Below are 23070 nucleotides of genomic sequence, written 5' to 3' on the forward strand. Positions count from 1 at the left end.
AATGGGCAGGGGGGAGGCATCCTATGCTTTCGCATACTCTACCTGTTTACCTTCCATAGATTTCTCTGGCACCCGTTTAAATCTGGGTTAACTCTGGCTGAGCTTACAGTCACGCCATTGACCCTTGTTCCAAACCAAATAAATAGTGACACCAAGACTCGAACCCCTGTTCTCGCAGACAAAAGATTTCAAATCAAGCGTGCTATCCACTTTAGTGGGTAGGTCACTGTAAATAGGATTACTCTTTCAAGCAATACTTCTTCAACTGAATAAAGTAGGCGACTAAGATTACTTGAATGTTGAAGTGAACTAACGCCGCCTGCTTTAGTGCCAAAGGTAATTTTTCTAATTAATTTTTAGAATGTATTTTAATCGAAAATTATTGGTAGAATTTATAAAATATAACACAATTTTGTTCCCTGGTAAAGTTTTTTTTTCTGGTTTCCCCCCTGCCACTCGAAGACTTGTCGGTCACCCATAATAACAAAATTAGAGCAACAAACTTTAGTTTTAAAATGTTCGAAAGAAAGTAAACTAGTCCTGAAGATAATAATAATTTTTTTTTTCGGTTTTTTCTTCAGTTTCTGGGTTTTTCTGCAGATGATTTTTTTTTATCTTGCCTATATGCATAGTCCGTTGAGTATAAATTTCAAAAAGGGTTACAGCTGCTATTCGTCTTCTAGCTATACAATAGCAATAAGTAGTTTTATGTTACAGGGTTTAAAAGGTCGAAAATAGGAGTCTCCTTTTATTTATTTGTATCTGCTTATTTATTATGTACATGTATATATATATATATATATATATATATATATATATATATATATATATATATATATATATATATATATATATATATATATATATATATATATATATATATATATATATATATATATATATATACATATATATATATGTAGGTAAAGATTACTTGCGACAATGACTATTACGACGAGTCGAAATTGAAGATGAAGAAAAAAGAAACATCCGTCTGGAAGAAATATATGGTTAGATGATAAACGGCAGCGGGAATTACAAGCGACAGCGAGAATCAGTACTTGTCAAAAATATTTTGGAAAACTGGCTTCCTGAGATTTTCTCGCCTGCACAAAGGATCTACATAGATCATGTGCATGATAAAATTTGTTTGGAGCTTCAGTTTTAGAAAAAAAAACATATGATTAATGTCATATTTATGACCATATTTCAAGAGAACAAATTACATCATTTTCACCCCATCCCCTCCCTTCCCAGGAATGAGCGTATCGTTTTTATATATATAATGTATGCAACATTAAAAAAGGAACATATTTAAGAATAAAATACCAAGCGTAATTAGTCTATTTACAAAAGGCGTTTTAAGCAGTTTAATAATGTCTAAGAGGACAAATAAACAACCTAGACCGTCAAAAGTGACAAGATCAATCAGAGTAGCTAAGGTAAGGGGCATTTAAAAATGTCTAAAGTAATGGTAAACGAAAATGAAGAACAAAGAAATATACAATTAGAATACTTGCGTCAGCGACAATTGCAACGACCCAGATACAAAAGTGAAGAAAAAAGAAATATCCGGTTCGAAGATAAGCGGCAACAAGAATTATGACAAGTCAAAAACAAAAGTAAAGAACAAAGAAATATGCGGTTACAAAAAATTCAACGAGGTAGAACGAATTAAAAATGAAGAACAAAGAAATATGCGGCTATAAGATAAGTCAAAGCTATAACAAAGCAATATGCGGTTATAAGACAAGCGGTAACAAGAGTTGCAAGCGAGAAAGCGAGCATCAAAACGTGTCAAAAATTAAGCGTTCCGATAGCTTGTTTTCATTTAGTTAAACTTTCTCGGAAGTTTCAACCTCGTATCCTTAGCCATAGTAGTATCCGCATCAGTAACGGTATTTATATTAAGTACATAGCGACTGCTGCTTAGTAGAAAAACCTCCTCAACATGCCCTAAAAGTTTCAACATAAGGCTCTAAGCCATTGGTTCTTAAAGTTGGCTTTGCTCCGAACCATCTAACAAAAATTCCCAATCTTAGGTCCACGCTTTTGCTTGCTGCTTTAGAGAAAAGATGACATTAATAGTGATAATAATCAATTTGGTAATGGCGAGTAGTGGAAATACAACCAATATAAATGAAAGACTTAGCATCAGAAACATGACTTCTTAAAATCAGAAAAATAATTGTTCTTATTACTTTCATAACTAAACCTACAAGTTGTTTTTACAAAGTTATTTCAATGGGAAGGAAGTACTTGTTTCTGATTTTTCTTCATTGCAGTTTCAGCATCAATTTCAACTTTAGTACTTTTAATTGCTGTGAATTTGATATATCGAATTTATTTCTGTTCTCAGTTTTAATGTAAATCATAACTGAAAATCCAGCCTCACATAAATATGAGCTAGTAAAGAGGATTTTCATAGCTTCATCAGACAGGCAAGGATAGTTGTCAGGAACTGAGAGCCAGAATCTCCGTAACTGTTTACGATCAAAACTATTTTCAGTGACGCATCTTCTGATAAATCAATGAGTTCTTCACATGATTTTTTTTTTGACAGGTCGTCTAATAGATGTTTAATATATTCAGTTTTTCCTTCCACTTAAACTGTAACTTCATTACGTAATCCCACTAATCGTGTCAATAGTGCTTCTCTTTGAAGGCTATAGTGTTTTCCACAAAGCACACGGACTTCTCTCACAATTGTATTGAAAATTACCTCAGCAATTCCATGACTGTGCAGCAATTCCAGCACACGGGCTAAGATCTCTCGCAATTGTATTGAAAATTACCTCAGCAATTCCATGACTTATTGGCTTTCACGAGGATTCAGAAGGATTTGGTTAACTATTTTTCAGTGACGCATCTTGTTTTTCAGTGACAAATCATAGGATAAAGAACACACTGAACTTCTATTAAAAAAAAAAAAACTTGCACAATAGAGGGCCTCAACTGTTTCTTTTTTGTAAAGACCAATAAAAAAACAAAACAATAACCGGCAAATGCTGTTGCTGGGTTACCAGCCTAATTACAATCATTTACTAGCCAGCCTTTAAAGACACTTACCTACACTTCATAACGAAATGTTTGACTTCATGTCCGTATTAGCTTCGTATAAGCAACCAGAAAAATAAAAAATTAATTTTTATACATGGGACCAGAAAGTATTGGTGACACGTGAAATACAAAAGTAAAAACGGACACTAGTGCCGACAAAAAAAAAGAAGAAAAAAACAACAACAAAAAATCACACAAGAGCCATATAGTATTTGTCGATTCTTAAATCTTTTTCCAGGTTAACAATAAAGTAGCATTAAAGTAGTAATAGGGGCTTGATCTCAGCCTCTGAAAAAAAAAAGTAACTAAGAAACTTGAGAACAATATCAATGGTTAGATGGCATTGGCATTTTTATATACACAGACGCCAGTTTCACTTTCACTTTCTTTTCAATTTATCTTGTGGGCTAAGCACATTGAAAATAATTTTTTATTTTCGTTTCAGAAGAAATGGATAAAACTGTTATACAATAAGATTAATAAATCAAATATTAACTAGCATATCCGTCTTAAGAAGCTAAATTCAAGAAATGCATATGTTATTTCAAGTATTCTATTACAAGTATTTCAACAAAGGAAACAAAAAATGGACAAAACAGTCGGAAAATGACATAATAGTGAGAAAATTGCAAGATTTCATTGTGAGAAGGGGAAGAGGGCCAAAAAAGGCTGTCTCTATGTACAGGTGCAGTTTGAAGCTATTGGCATTTTTGATTTCACCATGCTTTGTTATATTTGTCAAAAGAATATCTAGCCTATTTGAAAAAAAAGTACGCCTACTTTATATTGGTGACTGACAATGGTTGCACTTTTAGGATTTATCCTTAAAATCCATTTAGAGAATTGGGAATTTTTGTAAACCTTCTGAATTTTTTAATTAATGGCAACTTTAAAACGGTTGTCCTTTGATGAAAATTCACAGAAATACAGGGAGGGAAAGAGCTGAGTCGGTATTGACATTTTTAGTATATTATACTAATTCACCCCTTGAAATCAAGAACGCGTCCAAAAAAAAAATCGCTAAAAGTTTTTCCCGTCTGAAGCACCTTTAACAGTTCTTTTTTTAAATTTAATTTAAATAACATGGAATAAACTCCGTATGAGGGCCAAGCAAATTTAACATGAACAGAAATTATTTCAACAAAGTAAGTGATACTTAAAATAAAAACATTTTCAAAAAGATTCTTCAATTTTATACATAGGAAGAAAATTCCCAAGGAAAATTGTCCTAAAGGGGGCGCAATTGTCCGTAGTGGAAAATTGGACCAGAAAGTTGGAGACATAAAAGTATTCGTTATGTCATTATTATACTTAAATTATTCTTCTTTAAAACTATAAAAATAAGAAGATTAGTAAGTTTACTTTCCTTTGGATATTTGAGCTGGCTTGAGATTGGATATTTGAGACCCATTGAAGTTTTTAAAATGAAATATAATTATTAAATAGGACAAATAACGGGTTCTATCTTACATCACTTAGTAGGTCAAACTCTTAAACTCTAAAGTTTCTTTGACATTCAAACTTCAGGCACACTCTAGTCAAAACTCGTTCAGTCTCATGCACACACGTTACATACAGTAAATAGATATCGAGCGTTAGGCAAATATTACTTAAGATCCCTACTAAATATTCATCTTCTCGTAGGGTTTATGTAAGCAATTGCAGAAACAAGGCCAACAAAAACTGTAGACAAATGTTTACACTTTCTTTCTTTTTTCCTGTGCGTCACTGTGCGGATCTATAAGTAATGTTTTTCTAATATCTGGTGAACAGTAACTGGAACATAACTAAGGTAACAAGCATTTAGTCACAGTGGATATTTTTTGGGCTGAAGCTCAAATTCAATCTGAGAATTTTTTTCACATATAAGAGACTCGTATGGCTGTTTCCTGCATGCATGATTCCATCCCAGCATAAATCTAAAGAAGTAACAACGTTATTTTTTCATATAACACGCTTGTTAAGGCTTTTCTCTAGTATATGTTCTTTGATGTCCAACCAAATGGGAGTATTCTTTGATGCACATTCAAAGCTGTTGTCTGGGAAAAGATTTTAATGCAAATAACACACTTAAGGGATTTTTGAATTTTTTGATCCATATTTAATGTTGCAGCCTGAGAAAAGGTTTATTTCAAATATTATATTTGAAGGGTTTATTCCTAGTGTGTATTCTTTGATGGCTCTTTAAAGTTGCAGCCTGAGAAAATATTTTATTTTCTCAGGCTGCGATTTTCCCATTGTGGATTCTTTGATGTCTCTTTAAATTTGTAGCCTGTGAAAATCTTTTACTGCAAATAAGACACTTGAAAGGCTTATTCCCAGTGTGCATTCTTTGATGGCTCTTTAAAGTTGCAGCCTGAGAAAAATTTTTATCGCAAATAAGACACTTGAAAGGCTTATCCCCATTGTGTACTCTTTGATTTCTCTTTAAATTTGCAGCCCGGGACAATCCTGTACTGCATATAAAACACTTGAAAGGCTTATCCACAGTGTGTATTCTTTGATGGCACTTTAGATTTGCAGCAAGGGAAAATATTTTACCGCAAATAAGACAATTGAAAGGCTTATCCCCATTGTGTATTCTTTGATGGCTCTTTAAATTTGCAGCCTGAGAAAATATTTTACTGCAAATAAGACACTTGAAAGGCTTATCCCCAGTGTGTATTCTTTGATGGCTCTTTAAATTTGCAGCATAGGAAAATCTTTTACTGCAAATAAGACACTTGAAAGGCTTATCCCCAGTGTGTATTCTATGATGGCTCTTTAAAGTTGCAGCCTGGGAAAATCTTTTACTGCAAATAAGACACTTGAAAGGCTTATCCCCAGTGTGTATGCTTTGATGGCTCTTTAAATGTGAAGCCTGGGAAAATCCTTTACTGCAAATAAGACAATTGAAAGGCTTATCCCCAGTGTGGATTCTATGATGGCTCTTTATATTTGCAGCCTGGGAAAATCTTTTATCGCAGATAAGACAATTGAAAGGCTTATCCCCAGTATGTTTTCTTTGATGGCTCTTTAAAGTTGCAGCCCGGGAAAATCTTTTACTGCATATAAGACACTTGAAAGGCTTATCCCCATTGTGTATTCTTTGATGCACATTTAGAGTTGCAGCACAGGAAAACCTTTTATTACACATAACGCACTTGAACGGTTTTTCGCTCAATTTCTTTAACAGGACAACAGGAAATCCTTTTTCAAGTTCAAGCTGCTTTACAGATTCTGAATAATGTACTAAAGCGTAATCTTTCTTTTCGGAATAAGCATCGCATTTATGGTTACAGTGATTACTTAAACCACTTGAACTTTCCACTAAGTGTGGGTAAAACGATCCAGTATCCAATTCTTCAATTATTTCAGACGACCGCACTTCCGGTGACGCACTGTCACAAAACGGCAGGAGAACTGGGACATCTAAAATAGAAGGTATATTATACTTGAAACATCAAAACATATTCGATACAGAAAAGCAATGATTTGTTGGCAATACTTTTCCAGGTTGTCAAGTTCCAAAACGAATTCTCCAATTTAGTTTTAACCCTGTGTTTTGAGGAAGGAATATTATTGATAAAGAGAGAATGGCCATTTACGACTATGAAATTGGAATGAAGAGTGTTACAGACGACGCTGTAATCTTTTAAAATACACCTAAATGGTAGCTTGTATAAATCATGATTACGAAGGATGCAGATTTTGTTTCAAAATAGTTCCATTTAACTCAGACTCGGAAGCCAGACAACTGTTTAATATTGCAACATGTGAAATGTCAAAAATAAACTTTGGGGTCTAAGTTAACACGTTATTAATGGGTCTTGATCCAAATTGTCGTCCAGACCTACTTCAAATGTAAGGGTTGATTGCAGAGACTCCAGAGGGGGCTCATTTGATTAAAAATTGTAATTTATAGCCCTTTTTAAGACTAAAAACTCACGGAAGGGGAAATCTCCCCCCGCCCCTCTAATGCCCTTCAAAAAATTATATCAAAATTTTGGAAAGCTAGTAAATATGTCTCCAGAAATGAAAAGTCTCCATAGGTCCCGTAATAAGGGCCGCAAATAATATAAATTAGCAAATACTTAAACACATTTGGTATATATTGGATAAGGTGGGCTTGGGCAACATCTGAGGAAGGGCAGGGTATTAAATTAAAGCTTTGTGAGAATGTTGAGGGGGATGTTAAACTGAATAAAAAGACACCATGTCCATCCAGATTGTCAAAAGGGCACCGTGTCCATCCAGATTGCCAAAATTTTTCGGAGGGCAACAATATCCCATGAATTATTGTGATGAATTATTGCTAATTTTTAGGGCAAGAATTATCGAAGTAATGAGAAAATTTTATTGAGTTTTTTAAAGGGGAGGGGAAATCATTAAAATCCTCCGCTATTTTTTAGGGCAAGGATTATCGAAGTAATGAGAAAATTTTAATGAGTTTTTTAAAGGGGAGGGGAAATCATTAAAATCCTCCGCTATTTTTTAGGGCAAGGATTATCGAAGTAATGAGAAAATTTTAATGAGTTTTTAAAGGGGAGGGGAAACATTAAAATCCTCCAATCCTCACATAAAATTAAAACTGTTTGAATCTATAAATGATGACAAAATACAAAGCAAGTAATTTTGTTAATGTGCACGCCAAATATACTAAGGTGAAAAAAATAAATGCAACTAGTCCTCCCTTACTTGTTTGGCCATGTTTATTAAATCTGAATTTTTTCACTTTATCAGCGAATACCCACATTCATTGCTTTACTCACTTGCTCACTACCACCAGCAGCTTGGGCTTCCAATCCTGACACGACGAAAGGAAACATTACTTTACGCAAAGTTATCCGGATTTTATATTCTATAAATTTTTTCGGAGATTTCGCATGACCTACAACAATTTAGTGACTTTTGCAGTGTTTTCTAGCCACAAGGAGCTTCGGCCCTCGGAGATAAAGCCCAGTGTAACCCCATCCCCTCATAAGCTTACCCACCTAAGACCTTTGCCATGCACACTTTTGGGTTAAATCTTAAACAACCCTGAAGGCGGGAAATTAAATATCCAATAAATAGTTTAAAGAGATATAAATTATCAAAAATTACAAATGGTAGAAATAAGCCAAATTGAGAGATCAGTCATTTGCATTGAATGGATAATAAAATTTATAACTTACTAAATGATGTATTTATAATTTAAAATGTAATAATAAATTTAATTTATGCTTGAAGCTAAAGCCAAGCTTCAGCATTTCATTTATGATGAAGATCAGCTAGCCTCCCTAGCCGAGTGGTTGGCGTATTGGATTTAGAATCTTTCGTCCGAGAGGCGGGGGTTTGATTCCTGGTGTGGCCGTTTATTTTGTTTGGGACGGTGGTCAGTGGTATGAATCTGTAAGCTCAGACAGAGTCCACCCAGCTCTAAATGGGTAGCTTGCGAAATCTGAGAAAGGTAAGCCGGAAGGGTATCCAAAAGCACAGGATGGCTGGCCCCCCCCCCATTGCTTTTCATGGCTGAAGGGCCTTGAAACGGAGATCGACACCGCCGGTTTGGACTTTAAGGGTCTACTGCCGTATCCTTTACCTTGAAGCTGTTTGAAAAGGAAAAACAAGATTTAGAGGCAAATCAGGCCTGGAGTGAGCAGAGGTCAAGAGGGGGTAATAATTAAACCTCCTTACAAGAACAATCTACACCCCTGCTACAAGCGCTGGTTATCATCACAATATATTGCTGGTTATAGTTCTATTTTAGCTTGGATTTTTGGTACTTGTATTGCCTATGTCCATTCTGATGGTTTCAATATATTTTGCAAAAATTTTCAAGTTTCTAGCTTGATTTTCAGTGCAGACAACTATGTGTACGCACACAAAAAGTCACTTGATCTTACATAAATAGATCCATAAAAGTCTGAATATTTGAAAACATACCCTCGCTCTTGGTAGTAGATAAGTCCAGTCTAAGAGAGTCAAAATCAGGTTCAAGGTTTGTCGATATACAAGATAAAATAACAGAAGCAATATCTCTGTGTTTAGGTGATGAAACATGTTCTATAATACCCAAAAATAGTTTGTCTTCATTTGGGAATATGTCTTCAAATGCTGAAAAAAAAATGTGCCAATAAATCTTGCGAACCAACACACGAGATTAAATCTGCTGCTCCTCTAAGACTGAGCGAAAAATCACGAGTAAAAATGTTTTCAATGACATACTATCATGAAAAAATAACGCCAAATAATTTTCTAGGAAGGTCTAATTTTTTCGTCAAAATAAAAATCGATTCGTCGTAAGTCTAAATCCTTGTACAAAAAAATGTCTATATTTCAATGTTCAACTTTAATGTTTGCAGCAAAATTGAATGTATATCCAATTTTAAAGGAATATAAGTTCCTTTTATAGTACAAAGAACTCTAGTTAATCATAGCATATTATCACAAAATTCTCTTATTCCCATAGTCCTGTACAAAAAAAAGAAGTACCAAAAACTATTTAAAGCACCAAGGACACCAAAGTAAACCACAGAATTGGCTATGATACCATACACACGCATCTACCAAGGACACCAAAAAGACGGGGAAAACATTCTTCCCCCATTTTAGGTCTATTCATAATTGAAAATAAGATTTCTTACGATTTTTGTAGGTCGTTACAGAAATAGCCAGTCACGTGCAAAGTTCCCCCAGGGTCTCCAGTTACCCACACTGAACCATGAAAAAAAGAGGAAACTAATTTGGTAGGTTTGACATAGGTTTTCCTTGGTAAAAAGCTGATGAAGCTGCTGCCACACAGAATAATCTTTTTGACTTTTTATTATGCAGCGTCAAAAAAACCAGAGGAAGAGAATGAAAAAGCAAAATTTGTTTTGAGTAAACTACTGGTCATCTTATCTTTCCTAATCTAACAAGACACTTTTCCTAATTTATTTTTTTGTAAAACAGGAAAGCAAGAAAAAAAAACTTGTAACTCAAGTTACAAACCAAACCTACAAAAAACCCTCCACATTCTCCCCCATAACTTATATGCAACCAACCCATATATAACATATAGAAGGTCAATACTTAAAAGTAAACATCAATATTAAATCCTTAGCACTTACGCCATTAATTCTCATGAGAGGTTTAAGCAGGAGCAAAAAGAAATAAATATAAACGAGTAGCGAAATGTATTAAAGGAAATACATACTACCCTCTCAAACCTGTCAATGGAAAAAATGTCACTTCATTAAAAATCAGTATGGTTACAAAAAAAAAAGTTTGTAGAGCTTAATATTTTCCTGCAACTCAATTCGGACCATCTCCAACCCCCCCCTCACTTATAGTCCACACAAAAATCAACTTCTGTTTGACTCTTTTCTTTTCCGTGCGTCCAAGAAGTTCCCGGCCTGTTCTGGCCTACACCATAGATTTGCCACAATACCCATAACCCCTCCCCTCTCAGACACCCCCACCGTACTTCCCTCCCTCAGCATCATCTTGCCCCCCCAACCCCCATATAAAGAACACTCCCAATTTGACTTATTCCCAGATCACCAGGAAACCTTTCTCCCTTCCCTTGCACTTTAACCCCCCTCGCTACCCTACCAGTATGACTCTGGTTTAAGAGTAAGCAGGCAGAACGATCCACAGGTAGCACATCCATGCAGAATTTCTAAAACTTTAAATAGTGAGACGAATTCCACCGTAGTTCCATCCCAAATTAATAATATTTCCATAATTTGTTTATTGTCCTTCTTTTCTCTCAAGCCCGGTCCAGTCCCGCCTTCTAATAATACACTAAACCTACACCCATACCCACCGCACTCTCCTCCTAAACTTTAACCCCAAAGAACTACCCGCCCTCCTCCCGAATAATATGCCTCTCCCCTCACCTTTCCAAGTTCCTCCACCCCCCCCCTGACTTCCCCCATTAACAAACAAAAAATTGTTCACTTTAGTAAACGGTTTAACGTACCAAAGTTGTTTGTTGCGAACGCCGAAAGCCTGGCATTAAACAAATTAATCGAGCTAGAGACCGGTTGTCAAGTACACAGAATTGATGAAATTGCCGTAACTGAGGTCCAAGCACAGAACCCTGATTTATTGAAAATGAATAATTACTCCCAATTCATAAGACTTCGTTCTCCATGATCACCCCCTAGGTAAAAAGGGAGGTGGAATACTATTATTTGTAAATAATTATCTCTTTCCTAAATTAATTCATACTCCCAACCTTTTAGATTACGATGAAATCATTTGGGTAAGCATAAGACCCAATGTTTTACTAAACACCTTTAGTTTGATCGTGTTTAGCCGCTTCTACTATTTTACAAATACAAACATTACAAAAATGCAATAAATTTACCAGCAATAGCATAGCAGTACTGGCTTCGTCCTATGTAATTTTCCAAATACTGGCATTTTAGTATTAGGGAATGCTCATAATCAAAAGTAGAATTACCTTTGCATTTCCCTAAACTTAAAACGAATAGTAAAAATACCAACAACAAAAGGAAATTCAACCCTTGATTTGATTTGCACCAATTTGCAGGCTTTCTATGCCCCTCCTGTCCCCTTGCCCCCGTTCGGAGGAAGTTACCATTTTTGTTTATTAACAAAGCCTCTCAATAGCTTTCATCATACTTTTTCTGTTACTGAGTTCTCTTAACGCCCAATTTTCAATGATGGCCTTTACACATTTGGATCTTGGATTACCAATGAAAACTGGCTGGCCCTCAAAGGAAAAAATGACATTAGTTTTAAAGTCTCCGAATTCCAAAATCTGATTAAAACAAAATACATAAATTCCTTCCCTGTGAAAAAAGTAAAAACATGTTCTAATGACAAGCCATACATTACAAGCCAATTGAAAAAACTAATTAGGATTAAATTGAATCTACTAAAGAGTGGTAAAACATCCGAAGCGAACTCACTGCGTAAACATATAAAAAAAGAAAAGCGTAAATCTGCTTCTTTATATTACAAATGCAAAGTCCAGGATTTATTTTCTACAAAGCCAAAACACTGGAATAATAGAATAAAGAAAATTAGTGGGAAAACACATAATAATATAGATTTCCATTTCCAAAAAGACCCTTCAGTTACAGCCAATGATCTGAACAGGTTTCTTTCTTCCATAGTTCAGAACCTCCCTCCCCTTTCTTTTGACACTCCTTATGATTTGTGCTCTCTCAATTTTCCCGTTATTTCGCCCTTGGATGTAGAGGCAAAAATTAAGAACATTAAAAAGTGTAGTACATGTCCATTAGACATTCCGATTGTACTAATTAAAGCCTTTGCCGACAACCTCTCAGAACCTTTGTCCTTACTTTTTAATGAAATTACCTCTACTGGTAAGTTTCCAAATTGTTGAAAATTAGGTTTTATTACTCCCGTAAAAAAGAAAGGTAAAAATCAAGATTTTGATGGTGTCCGTCCCATTACTCATACTTCAGTTTTTTCAAAGTTATATGAAAGCTTTTTAGCTGAGTTGTTAAAAGTTAAGATACTCCCAAACGCTAACCAAAGACAATTCAGAAACCTCTGCTCTACTCCTACTACCCACTACCTTGTTCACCTTATGGACACTGTATGAAACACTCGAAAAACCCAATAACTGGCTCAATGTTATTGCTGTTGACTTGCAAAAAGCTTTTGATTTAATCAACCTTAATATACTATTAGAAAAGCTATCTAATGACTTTCAAGTTGATCCTTATTTAATTAGAATAATTACGTCTTTCCTCTCTAACAGAACGCAAGTCGTGAAATACCTGAATGTATATTCTGATCCCCTTCCAATTTATAATGGTGTGCCCCAAGGAACCCTCTTAGGTCCAATTTTATTTCTTACAATGATAAATAACCTTGGTCTTTATTTCCCAAATAGATGGAAATTCGTTGATGATCTAAATGTGTTAGAGACAAGTTCCAAAAATTCCAAAAACAACCTAATATACATCATAGAATCAAAATTTGCTGAAGCTTTCACTAATGATATGAAAGCCAGCTCTTTAAGGTAATCTGTTCTTACTATCGATTTCCCTACAGATCCTCCTACCTTTTTCTTTCCAGTCCCCTCTGAAAAGTCTGTTACCACTATGAAATTACGGCGTTACCATCTCAAGCGACTTAAAATGGGATTGTCATATTAATGACATCTTACAACGTACAAATGCCACATTGTCCTTCCTTACACTCCTCAAAAAGTTTAAATGCCCTAAGTCGCACTGTTTGAGGATGTTCCTGTCATTTGTACGCCCAACCCTTGAGTACACCTGTCCTTTTTGGTATCCTGGCATTTCCATTGAATTGTCAGACATAATAGAGGCAGTATAAAAAAGGTTCCTAAGAATTATCTTCAATGAGGGTAAAGTACCTTATATTTCCCTTCTTAGGAGAGCTAATCTTGTCACCCTTAAGGAAAGGAGAGCAAAAATTGCCTTGTTTTTTTGCTAATAATGCCCTTCATAACCCTCGAACAACTCCCCTTTTCCCCGGTCAATATTCACCCCTTCGACCCCGCCTCCCACGTTCTGTGTCAACAAAAATCCCCCTTCTCGCCCCAATAAGAGTTTGCACGGAAAGATATAGAAGAACTTTTATCCCTTACATAGTTGACATTTTCAACCACTGCATCTCCGCTGCCCCTCCCCCCCCCCCCCTAACTCGCTTTTTACCTCATAGTTATTAATTTAATGCCCATTTTGCAAATTTGGGGGTTTTATATTTATGTTTGTTAGTCACCAACTAACTTATGTTTTTTTGTTCTTTTTTTTTTTTCTGACGTTTGACGTTGTAAAATTTTTGCTGAAGACATTGGCCTTCTAATTTTATGAGTTTACTTTGTACTTTGTTTTTGTTCTTAACGTTTTTACGTATTTGACATTGACCCTTTTATAATTTGCTGCTGTTGTTTGATTGTTTGTTTTTGACATTTTCAACCACTGAATCTCCTCTGCCCCCCCCCCCCCCACTAACTCGCTTTTTACCTCATAGTTATTAATTTAATGCCCATTTTGCAAATTTGGGGGTTTTATATTTATGTTTGTTAGTCACCAACTAACTTATGTTTTTTTTTCTTTTTTTTTTGTTTGCTTACGTTTGACGTTGTTATATTTTTGCTGACGACATTGGCCTTCTAATTTTATGAGTTTACTTTGTGCTTTGTTTTGTTTTTAACGTTTTTACGTATTTGACATTGACCCTTTTATAATCTGCTGCTGTTGTTTGATTGGTTTTTTTTTTGTTCTTTTTTCGCTGTATTTGACGCTAAAGTGCAAATTTGGCCCTTTTGGGCTTGTGATAGCCATTTTTCAGCAATAAATCTTATCTTATCTTTAATTTATATCCAGTGATTTTCAAGCCAGCAAGGTCTCATATTTCCAAATGAGTAAGGACTGGGACCCTTAAATAGGTCACATGCTTACTATCCTGACCTTACATTTCAGTTTTTTTCATTGTTAAAAATTGTTCTGTGTAAGTTATTGCTTCTAACAAAAATTACTTTGAACTTGTATTCAGAAGCAATAATGCTGCTCCACTGGAACTGAATGAAAAAGAATGAATAATATGCCTTCAAAGACATATTTTCACAAGAAGTACAGATATTAGCCTAAGATTGTCTAGTTTAGGATTGATTGCTTCATTCATAGTAAGTTCTTGCAAAAAATACTACAACCTGTTTTAGATTTTCATGATCCTCTTCCTTTTTTTTATGAAAAATTGATTTTTAACTCAGTTACAAAGCAATACAGGTTCTTTTTATTGTAGATAATAATTACAGTCAGGTGTAGATACACTAATAACATTTTGCCTTTACTCAACTCAGGAAAATCAAACTGCTTGCCCTTAATACCTAGCACATTTTATTTAAAGAACAAAGTATCTAATTCTCTAATCTCTTTAACCTAAAAAAAATTATTAATATCCACATAATAGGGGAAATGGACACTTTTATTTGTACTTTTAATCTATAATCTATACACTTTAACCCTGCACAGATGTTTAATTGATTAGTGATGATAAAAAGGGAAAAACACTTTTTGCTTATGCATGTGTTCAGTGCATTAAGGTCACAGAGTGACTGCACTAGTCCTCCATTACCACTTTGAACCATTTTAATGGCAAGTAAATTTTGAAGCTTAACAGTAGATCTATCTTGTGATTAACTAAAAGTGATACTGAATTGACATCATTGGACAATGTTTTCCTAGCAAAGACCAAGCTTTACCAATGCCAAGCAGGGTCGTATTTGAAAACTTGACAATTGTTACAAAGTATACAGCATTGTTTTGCCTAACTTTTGCAATTAAACCTTAAAAATTTTAGCTATTGCTTAACTGTTCAAACAGATTCAAAGGCAAATAAACACGTGGTTTCATATTTGAGAAGAAATACATATGAGCTGAGGAGGTTTTATAACATACCTTCATCCTTGATAGTAGTTAAATCCAAATTAAGACACTCTGACTCAGTTTTAGATTTTGCAGGAATATTCCTTGGAATGAGTGAAGTGCTTTCCTCCTCCTTGGGAACTATGACAGAATTCATTATCCCAAACTGTTGGATATTCTCATTTAAAAATGTCTCATCAGCTTCTAAAAAAGTTGTAAATAAACTTTCATCGTGAACAAATACATGAGAGTAAATCTGCAACTCTGCTAAAGCTAGAAGATATTCATAAGATAGTGGATAGGAGAATTTAAGCATGAATAGAATAGCTCCCAAAGAAATGTTTTCAACAAAGAATACTAAATCTGTTATTTCATGATGCAACACATTTTATTCAGTGTCTATTTTCTTTAGATTATTCCCTAATTAAGCTCTGATTAGGTTTTGTGTTACTTTAGTTTGATTGGTTTGATGATAAAAAATTTTTCAGTTTCTATTTTCTATACTTTTCAAAGAAATGGACCAAATATAATATCTGAATTAACTATTGCCTAATTACATTCTGTTTAAGTAACGGGTTTGACGGTATTTCGTTATTGACAGTCCTTCTCATTCGTTTTCAACTTGACTTTCAACATAGGTTAATTTTGATTGTGTAACCTTAGTGTTTACTTTTATCAGATAAGAAACAGCAATTGAGATAAAGACAGGCATGCATATTTCGTTGCAATAACAAACTTCATACATCTGAAAAGGATTTTTCCAAACTAAGTTAGGCCCAAAATACAAGATCAGGAGTAAACATATACAGTAAAATTTTGGCTCTGTCTGAACGGAGAATGTCTTCTAATGAGCTTCAGTAATTAATCAAGCCTGCAAGCACCAAACAGGAGGAAGGATTCACCATGATAAGACAGATTCCAAATATCTCCCATTCCCACCAGGAATAGAGGTAAGAAAAAATCCCCCAACAACATGCAAAAATCCCTGGTCCCCCATCAATGTTTGGATCTGAGTCCAATATCAGCTGCAATCATTTTTAGCTTTCTCATTTTGGATGACACTAGAAATATTAAACTCCTTTACTACATTTTCTCAACAAATACAATAAAGAACAAAATGCTATCTATGCTAGGACTATGCAATCTTTAACATGGGTTGATCAGAAAGGTCCATTGTTTCAAAGTCAACTTGAGTTTTCACTTATCTCTCTGAGACAGATTACATCTCCAGGTGATTTTCCAAAAATTTCTGGGGTCTTTGTTCTAAAAAACAAAAATCAGAAACAACATGCAAATTTCCCATTAAAAAAAAACAAAATGAGTCAGTTTGAGAACAGAGTACCTTGATCAACAAATTATAAATTGTGCAATTATGATACTAAGATAAACTAAGAAAAAAACAATTGCTAGCTTTTGTTGTTTGTTAGTTTGAGGTCAACATTTTTCAGCAATGCTTATAATGGCTTCTGTAATATTCAGATTTGTACCAAATGACAATATGATATAATTTAAGCCTATTCCATTTAATTTCTGGTCTATTTTTAACCAGCAATTTTCTTCTATTCCCAATATGTCCTTTATGAATATTTCCACACCAACAACATCATTGGTAATATAGTTATTGAAATTATGTTCTTTTACAGATTGCTTGAGTTTCCTTTTTAATATGTGAATTAGAAGAATTTGACACAGAGACACGAGCTGCAATTTCAGAACAAGGATTCAATCCTAAGCATTGCTACAATAGATAGATCCCAGTCAAATTAATAAACAGCATAGACAATATCTTCAAATTTTTGAAATTTAGTATTTTGTGGCCCAATTTAGAAACCAGATACAGTTAGATGCTCATATCTGCCAATATGGTTTGGGAAAATACTGAAGATATATCCAGCACATTTACAGTGAGAGAACAAGTAACAAACCCAAACATAAATTTTGAAAGACATGTTAAGCCCAGGGCCCACTCTGAAAAAAGTGGGGTAGCATAATAGCAATGCTATTTGGCAATTTTAATGGCCTATTAAATTTGTCAAAAGATTTTGTTTAAAAATACGATTTTTCCATATAAAAGTACTTTTTACTCAAAGAAAAGCAGTCAAAACACAAGTTGTATTGGTAAAGTGTTGACAGCTTTTGGAATCCTGTCTGAATGATTTTCACAACAGCAGGATTCACTCTAAAATCAATTAAAAGCTTAGAAATTAAAATGTTATGATCAATCAAATTGAAACCCTTTTTAAAATCAATTGTTATCAAGTTTAACAATTTACCAGGTTGATCAACATGCTTAAAAATAAAATGTAAAAGACTGACTAGATAATGGGATGTTGATGTATACTTTCTGTTACTGTACTGATGAGAATGAAGGAAGGGCTCAATTTCAGCTTTTAGCCAATTTGCTACAAACTTTCATACATTTTGCTGAACAAGGGGGTCAAAGTGATTGGCCTCACACCATCAAAATTAAGTTCAGTATCTTTATTAGGGATTGGAGTAACATACCCCATTTTCTATATCTGTGGGTAAACTGAAGAAGTTGAAATGCAATTAAAAATTTGTGTTAGCAGCTTAGTCAATTTGTCAGGAAATACTTTTATAAGTTTAATCAAAATATCTATGGGAGTTATACTAGTTTGTTTAAGTTTCTTTATTTTACTAAAAACTTAATCCTCAGAAATAGTAGGTAAAGGTACGCCATCATGTGGAATTTTCTGATACTCTTGGTTTGTTTTACTTACATCAAGAGGCAGTAAAACTGGTTACCACTTAACTGGTTAGCAACTATTTCATCATTAGAATCTGAACAAAAATCAACACCACTAGAGAATTTTCCACAAATTAATTTTATTTTCTTATATCATATGCTAGGCTTTGATTCAAAAAGATTATCAATTTTTTTGTGGTAGTACTCAGCTATAGCTTTTCTTGTCATTTTATGTACTTTGTTGCAGAGCATATTAGCATTTCCTATTTTCCCTTCTTTTCTTAGTTGAATATATACAAAATCAAATCTTTAATTTCTTGGGTTATGTAAGGATGATCTGTGTTGCACTACTTGAAAGTTTTCTCAGGAAAGCATTCTTCATATTTGTTTCTTAATTTATCTTTGGCAAAAATTTAACTTTTTCATTGGAGGACTAAAATTGCTACTTCATCCAAGGACTCAGATGTAATCCAATTTCCAAATTCTAAGAGACCCTTGTCTGTAAGAGGTTGTTAGGAAACTTTCTCAACAACATATTTTACTCTATACAAAGGCAGCAGAGCCCACTTTATCATGTAGTAATAGCTGCCATCAAGGGAAGGTAGGTCCTGAGGTTCATTATAATATTCTGACAAATTTGTTCAAATTATATTGAGTTTAGTATTAGCTTTAGTAGTTGGAAACTTTACTATTCACTTGAGTTCTTGACTTCTTAGATTGTTCTTATCATAAGTAACACAAATTCCAACATTCAGGTACTTAGAAGTAATAAAACTAACACACAAAATCTAACTTTTCAGCGAGACCTTTTTTTGCAAAGATGCCATACTAGGTAAGCAATAAAACACTCCAATAACAATACCAGTTACAGATCTCAGAAGCTTTTTTGGTCAAATCATATCATCATTGTCATCAATGTGGCGAATCTGCAGAAGCTGCAGCACCAACTGCTCATGTACAAAACACATTACACCAATACCTTTCTTACCTAACAGATGATTATGATGTCTTAGTTTAATAAATTGTTTGCAATTTTGTTGTAAGATGTTCAGGACTTGATTATGTACTTCTGTAACTGTAATAATATCAGCTCCTGTTACTTGAAAATAACCCTCAAGTTCCCCCATTTTATCATTGTTAAGACTTTCTGCATTTAAAGTTAAAAAAGAAGGAAAATGAAGATGTGATTGAGGGACTTCTTTTTCAACATCTTTACATTTGTTTACTTTTGTCTGTTTTGGGAAAGTATGTAATTTCAGGCTCATCTGATTCAATAACTAGGCTATCTGATTCATCATAAGGGGCTGCAAAATGGTCAAGATGGAAATGGTGATAAAGGAGCAGAAAATCTTATTTAGTTTCAAACTCAATATTTCATTATAAAATCTATTTTGTTAAAGTTATGTAACCTGCAAACATTGATTTGTCACAATTAAGTTTGATAAGAAATTCAAAACAATTTCTCCATTTTTCTGTCCACTATGTTTCTTCTGTTGGCCTTTGTATTTTTCAACATATAGGTGAAAATGCAGTTTTTAAGCTGCCTAACAGAATAAGAAAATAACATGGCAAATTTGTTTTGAATTTTTGTATTGCCTGGGAGACAAGCAGTACATAGGGAAAAATTTTAAGAAAACAATTCTTAATTCATAATATACAGAATAATCCTAGCTAACACATTTTGCAGGGAGAGAACCCTCTTCACTTTTTTCACTCTTGTACAATTTTTTTTACAAAATTCTGAAAAATCAACATGGATTTGACTACATTCATCTATTTTTGAATAATCTATTTATTTAGTTAAACATTGTCAGTGCTATCTAATAATTTATCATAAAAACATATTAATAGGCAAATACTAATAAATTAGGTTAAGTTAGGTTAGATTAGTCAGATGGCACTGGAGTGTTTGTTTATAAATGATTTTCAAGATTTAGATAACAGACATAAATATTGAAAAATGTGATAGGAAACAGCAAATACAAGGAAAGAAGTGAAGATGAATTTTCTCCCCCAGTAGAATATGTTAAATACAATTAGTCCGCATATTATGAAGTGAGAATTGTTTTCTTAACATGTTTCCTTATGCAGTACTGGTCTCCTAGGCTTGCACCTGGAATTTTTTATTCAATTAAACTTGGCAAATCAATGTCTATGAATTATACAACTTTACAAAATGGATTTGTAGGGAAATAGTAAGTTTGAATAAAAATGTAATTTATAACCCATTTTTATATAAAAAAAAATATAGAATGAAATTATTATTTTCAAGGGTTAAAAAAGGGCTTAAAATTGAACTTGCTAGAAAAGCATTTATTATATTTGTAAAGAGCATAAAAAAACACTGAGTGGTATGTTCACTTTATTTGTAGGTCAATAATATGAACTACAAAATATTTACCAAAAAACATTACAGCTGTTTTTTAGCACTAAGATCTTACATCTAGCCTAAGATCTGTAATCCTTCTGGAAAGATTATCATTTCTTCAACTCGTTTTTGTTCTAAGATCTTACAGCTCACTGCTGTTAGCAAAAACCATGAAAGATGCCATCTTTCTGCCATATAGAACAGTGATCAAAACCAGAGAAAAAGAAACCAAAGCTGAAAAACTTAGGAATCAGAAGAGGGTTAACATTGAAGCTTGACCATATCTTAGGTCCATTCTTTTGCACAAAGATCTCATATTTTTCTGCAAAGATTTCTGTTCTTTTAGCTCATCTTTGTTCTAAGATCTTACAGCTCACTGATATAGCAAAAAGTGTGAAGGACACCATCTTTCTGCCATATAGAACAATGATGAGAGAACTTTGATGATATACTCATCATTGTTCTTTGACTGCTGATCAGAGCAGAATGATGATGTAAGATCTTAGTCCTAAGATTTCACTTTTAAGCATTCTTTGTCAAAAGATGTAAGATCTTAGCACATAGATGAGTAAAAGAACATCCCTCTTGCTGAAGCATGTTTTTGTCCCTGGATTCATTGCTGAAAGTTTCATTTTTCCTCACCTAGCCCCTTTCTAAGATAGCCTAACAAAAAGTAACTGAACTAAAATTTTACAGAGAAAAGCCTCTAAACACAAACCCTTCAAATTATTAAGAAAGAATTTGATTGTTTTGTATAGACTATTAACATTTGGGTTGGGAGTACCAGGGCAGCAGGAGGAGATACTTTGTTGGATTGATGTAGCCTATTTTTACCTTCTAAACAAAACAATAGAAGATATTTTTGAATTTTTGGTCAATATCTACCAAATCATACTATTGAGTTAGGACTAAATTGAATACACCATTTGATGCCTTTTTTTATGCTGATTATGAATATAATAAGAATTTCTATTGTAAATTAATTTCAGCCCCCCCCCCCCTATATAGGCTATACCTAACCTAACCCTGAATTGGCATATATAGGGGGGGCTGAAATTCATTTCCGATAGAAATGCTTATTAGGCTATATGGTCAATATCTACCAAATCATATTATTGAGTTAGGACTAAAGTGAATACACCACTTGATGCCTTTTTTTATGCTGATTACGAATATAATAAGCATATCTGTCGGAAATGAATTTCAGCCCCCCCCCCTATATATGCCAAATAAGGGGTTGGGTTGGTATAGCCTAGATAGGAGGGGGGGGGATGAAATTCATTTCCGATAGAAATGCTTATTATATTCGTAATCAGCACAAAAAAAGGCATCGAATGGTGTATTCACTTTATTCCTAACTCAATAATATTATTTGGTAGATATTGACCGGCTATATTCGTAATCAGCATAAAAAAGGCATCAAATGGTGTATTCACTTTATTTCTAACTCAATAATATGATTTGGTAGATATTGACCGAATTTTTTTCTAACAACTGTAGCTATTGATGGGACAATATGATCCCTTTAACAATTTCAGTTCCAGAATTTGTCTGATCTGATCTGAGAGATTTGAGTCTCCTCTTGACAGCAATGTCAGTTGAGACTTCTTTCAATATGACTAATTTTCTTCCTTCTCAGCACAACACCATTAGCTGCAAATACTTTCAATACAACAATAATTTATACAACTCAGCTTCAATCTAAAAAGAAAAGACAATCTTCCTTTATAGTAGGATTTTTTTTATTTTGTTTTTTTTTTTTTTTTTTTTTTTTATAACAGGGACATATATCATTGCTAAAACCACCAATCAAACCTATTATACATACAAGATCTATCCCTTTTCAACACTTACAAAACAGCAATTACATTACTATCAGCATCAGATAAAATCATTTTCTCTACCACTTTCCTGTATAAACTTAATAAACAGGTCTATCATCCTATACTTCAAAGAATCATCATCAATCAAAATTCCTAATGCAAGTGCTACAGAAAATTCTCCTAAATTTTCCTCTTTGCACAAATTCATCATTTCTTTTCTCAAATTTTCATACTCCTTACATTCAACAACATAATGGAAAATACTTTCTATCTCGCTACAATTATCACACTGAGGACTATCAGTTTTGCCTATGATAAATAACCTATGCTTAATACCTACATGGGTCGACCGAAAACGGAACATTAAGCAATCATATTTTCTTTTTAATCTACTATAATTTTTCATATCAAAGCCAGGCTTCTTTTTCTGGGTAAGAGCTATATTACTACTCTTATCCCTCATTTCCTCAAAATGATTTTGGTAAATCTTTCTAACCATCTTTCTAATCTGTTTATATGTTTCTGTAGGGGGTGTAAGGGTCATATTTTGTGCTGTCAGTTTGGCATATTTGTCTGCTTTTTCATTCCCTGCCACCCCCACATGGGCTGGACACCACAAAAATTGTATCACTATTCCTTTCCCAACAATCTTCAGAATTGAACTATAGCACTTATGGACCTCATCATTTTGTTTATTTGGAAAATTCTTTAGGGACTGGAGGGCAGATTTTGAGTCACTGCATATGAGGAACTTAGATTGGTTTTCAT

The 23070-nt window shown here is 33.8% G+C and overlaps 1 protein-coding gene across 1 annotated transcript; it reads right to left on the bottom strand.

Annotated features, from left to right (window-relative positions):
- Positions 1–5278: 5278 nt before the first annotated feature.
- Positions 5279–22646, bottom strand: LOC148951898 (uncharacterized). The gene is made up of 4 exons (XM_089089099.1): positions 21956–22646; positions 15438–16667; positions 8965–9135; positions 5279–6471 (listed from the first exon to the last, which is right to left on the bottom strand). Exons 2-4 carry the CDS (start codon positions 15718–15720, stop codon positions 5279–5281), a joined length of 1647 nt encoding a protein of 548 aa, XP_088945225.1. The 5' UTR covers positions 15721–16667; positions 21956–22646.
- Positions 22647–23070: the final 424 nt, after the last annotated feature.

This window comes from Artemia sp. Qi Xiang Cuo, chromosome 5, assembly GCF_049724085.1.
Source record: "Artemia sp. Qi Xiang Cuo chromosome 5, ASM4972408v1, whole genome shotgun sequence".
Taxonomy (NCBI): Eukaryota; Metazoa; Arthropoda; class Branchiopoda; order Anostraca; family Artemiidae; genus Artemia; species Artemia sp. Qi Xiang Cuo.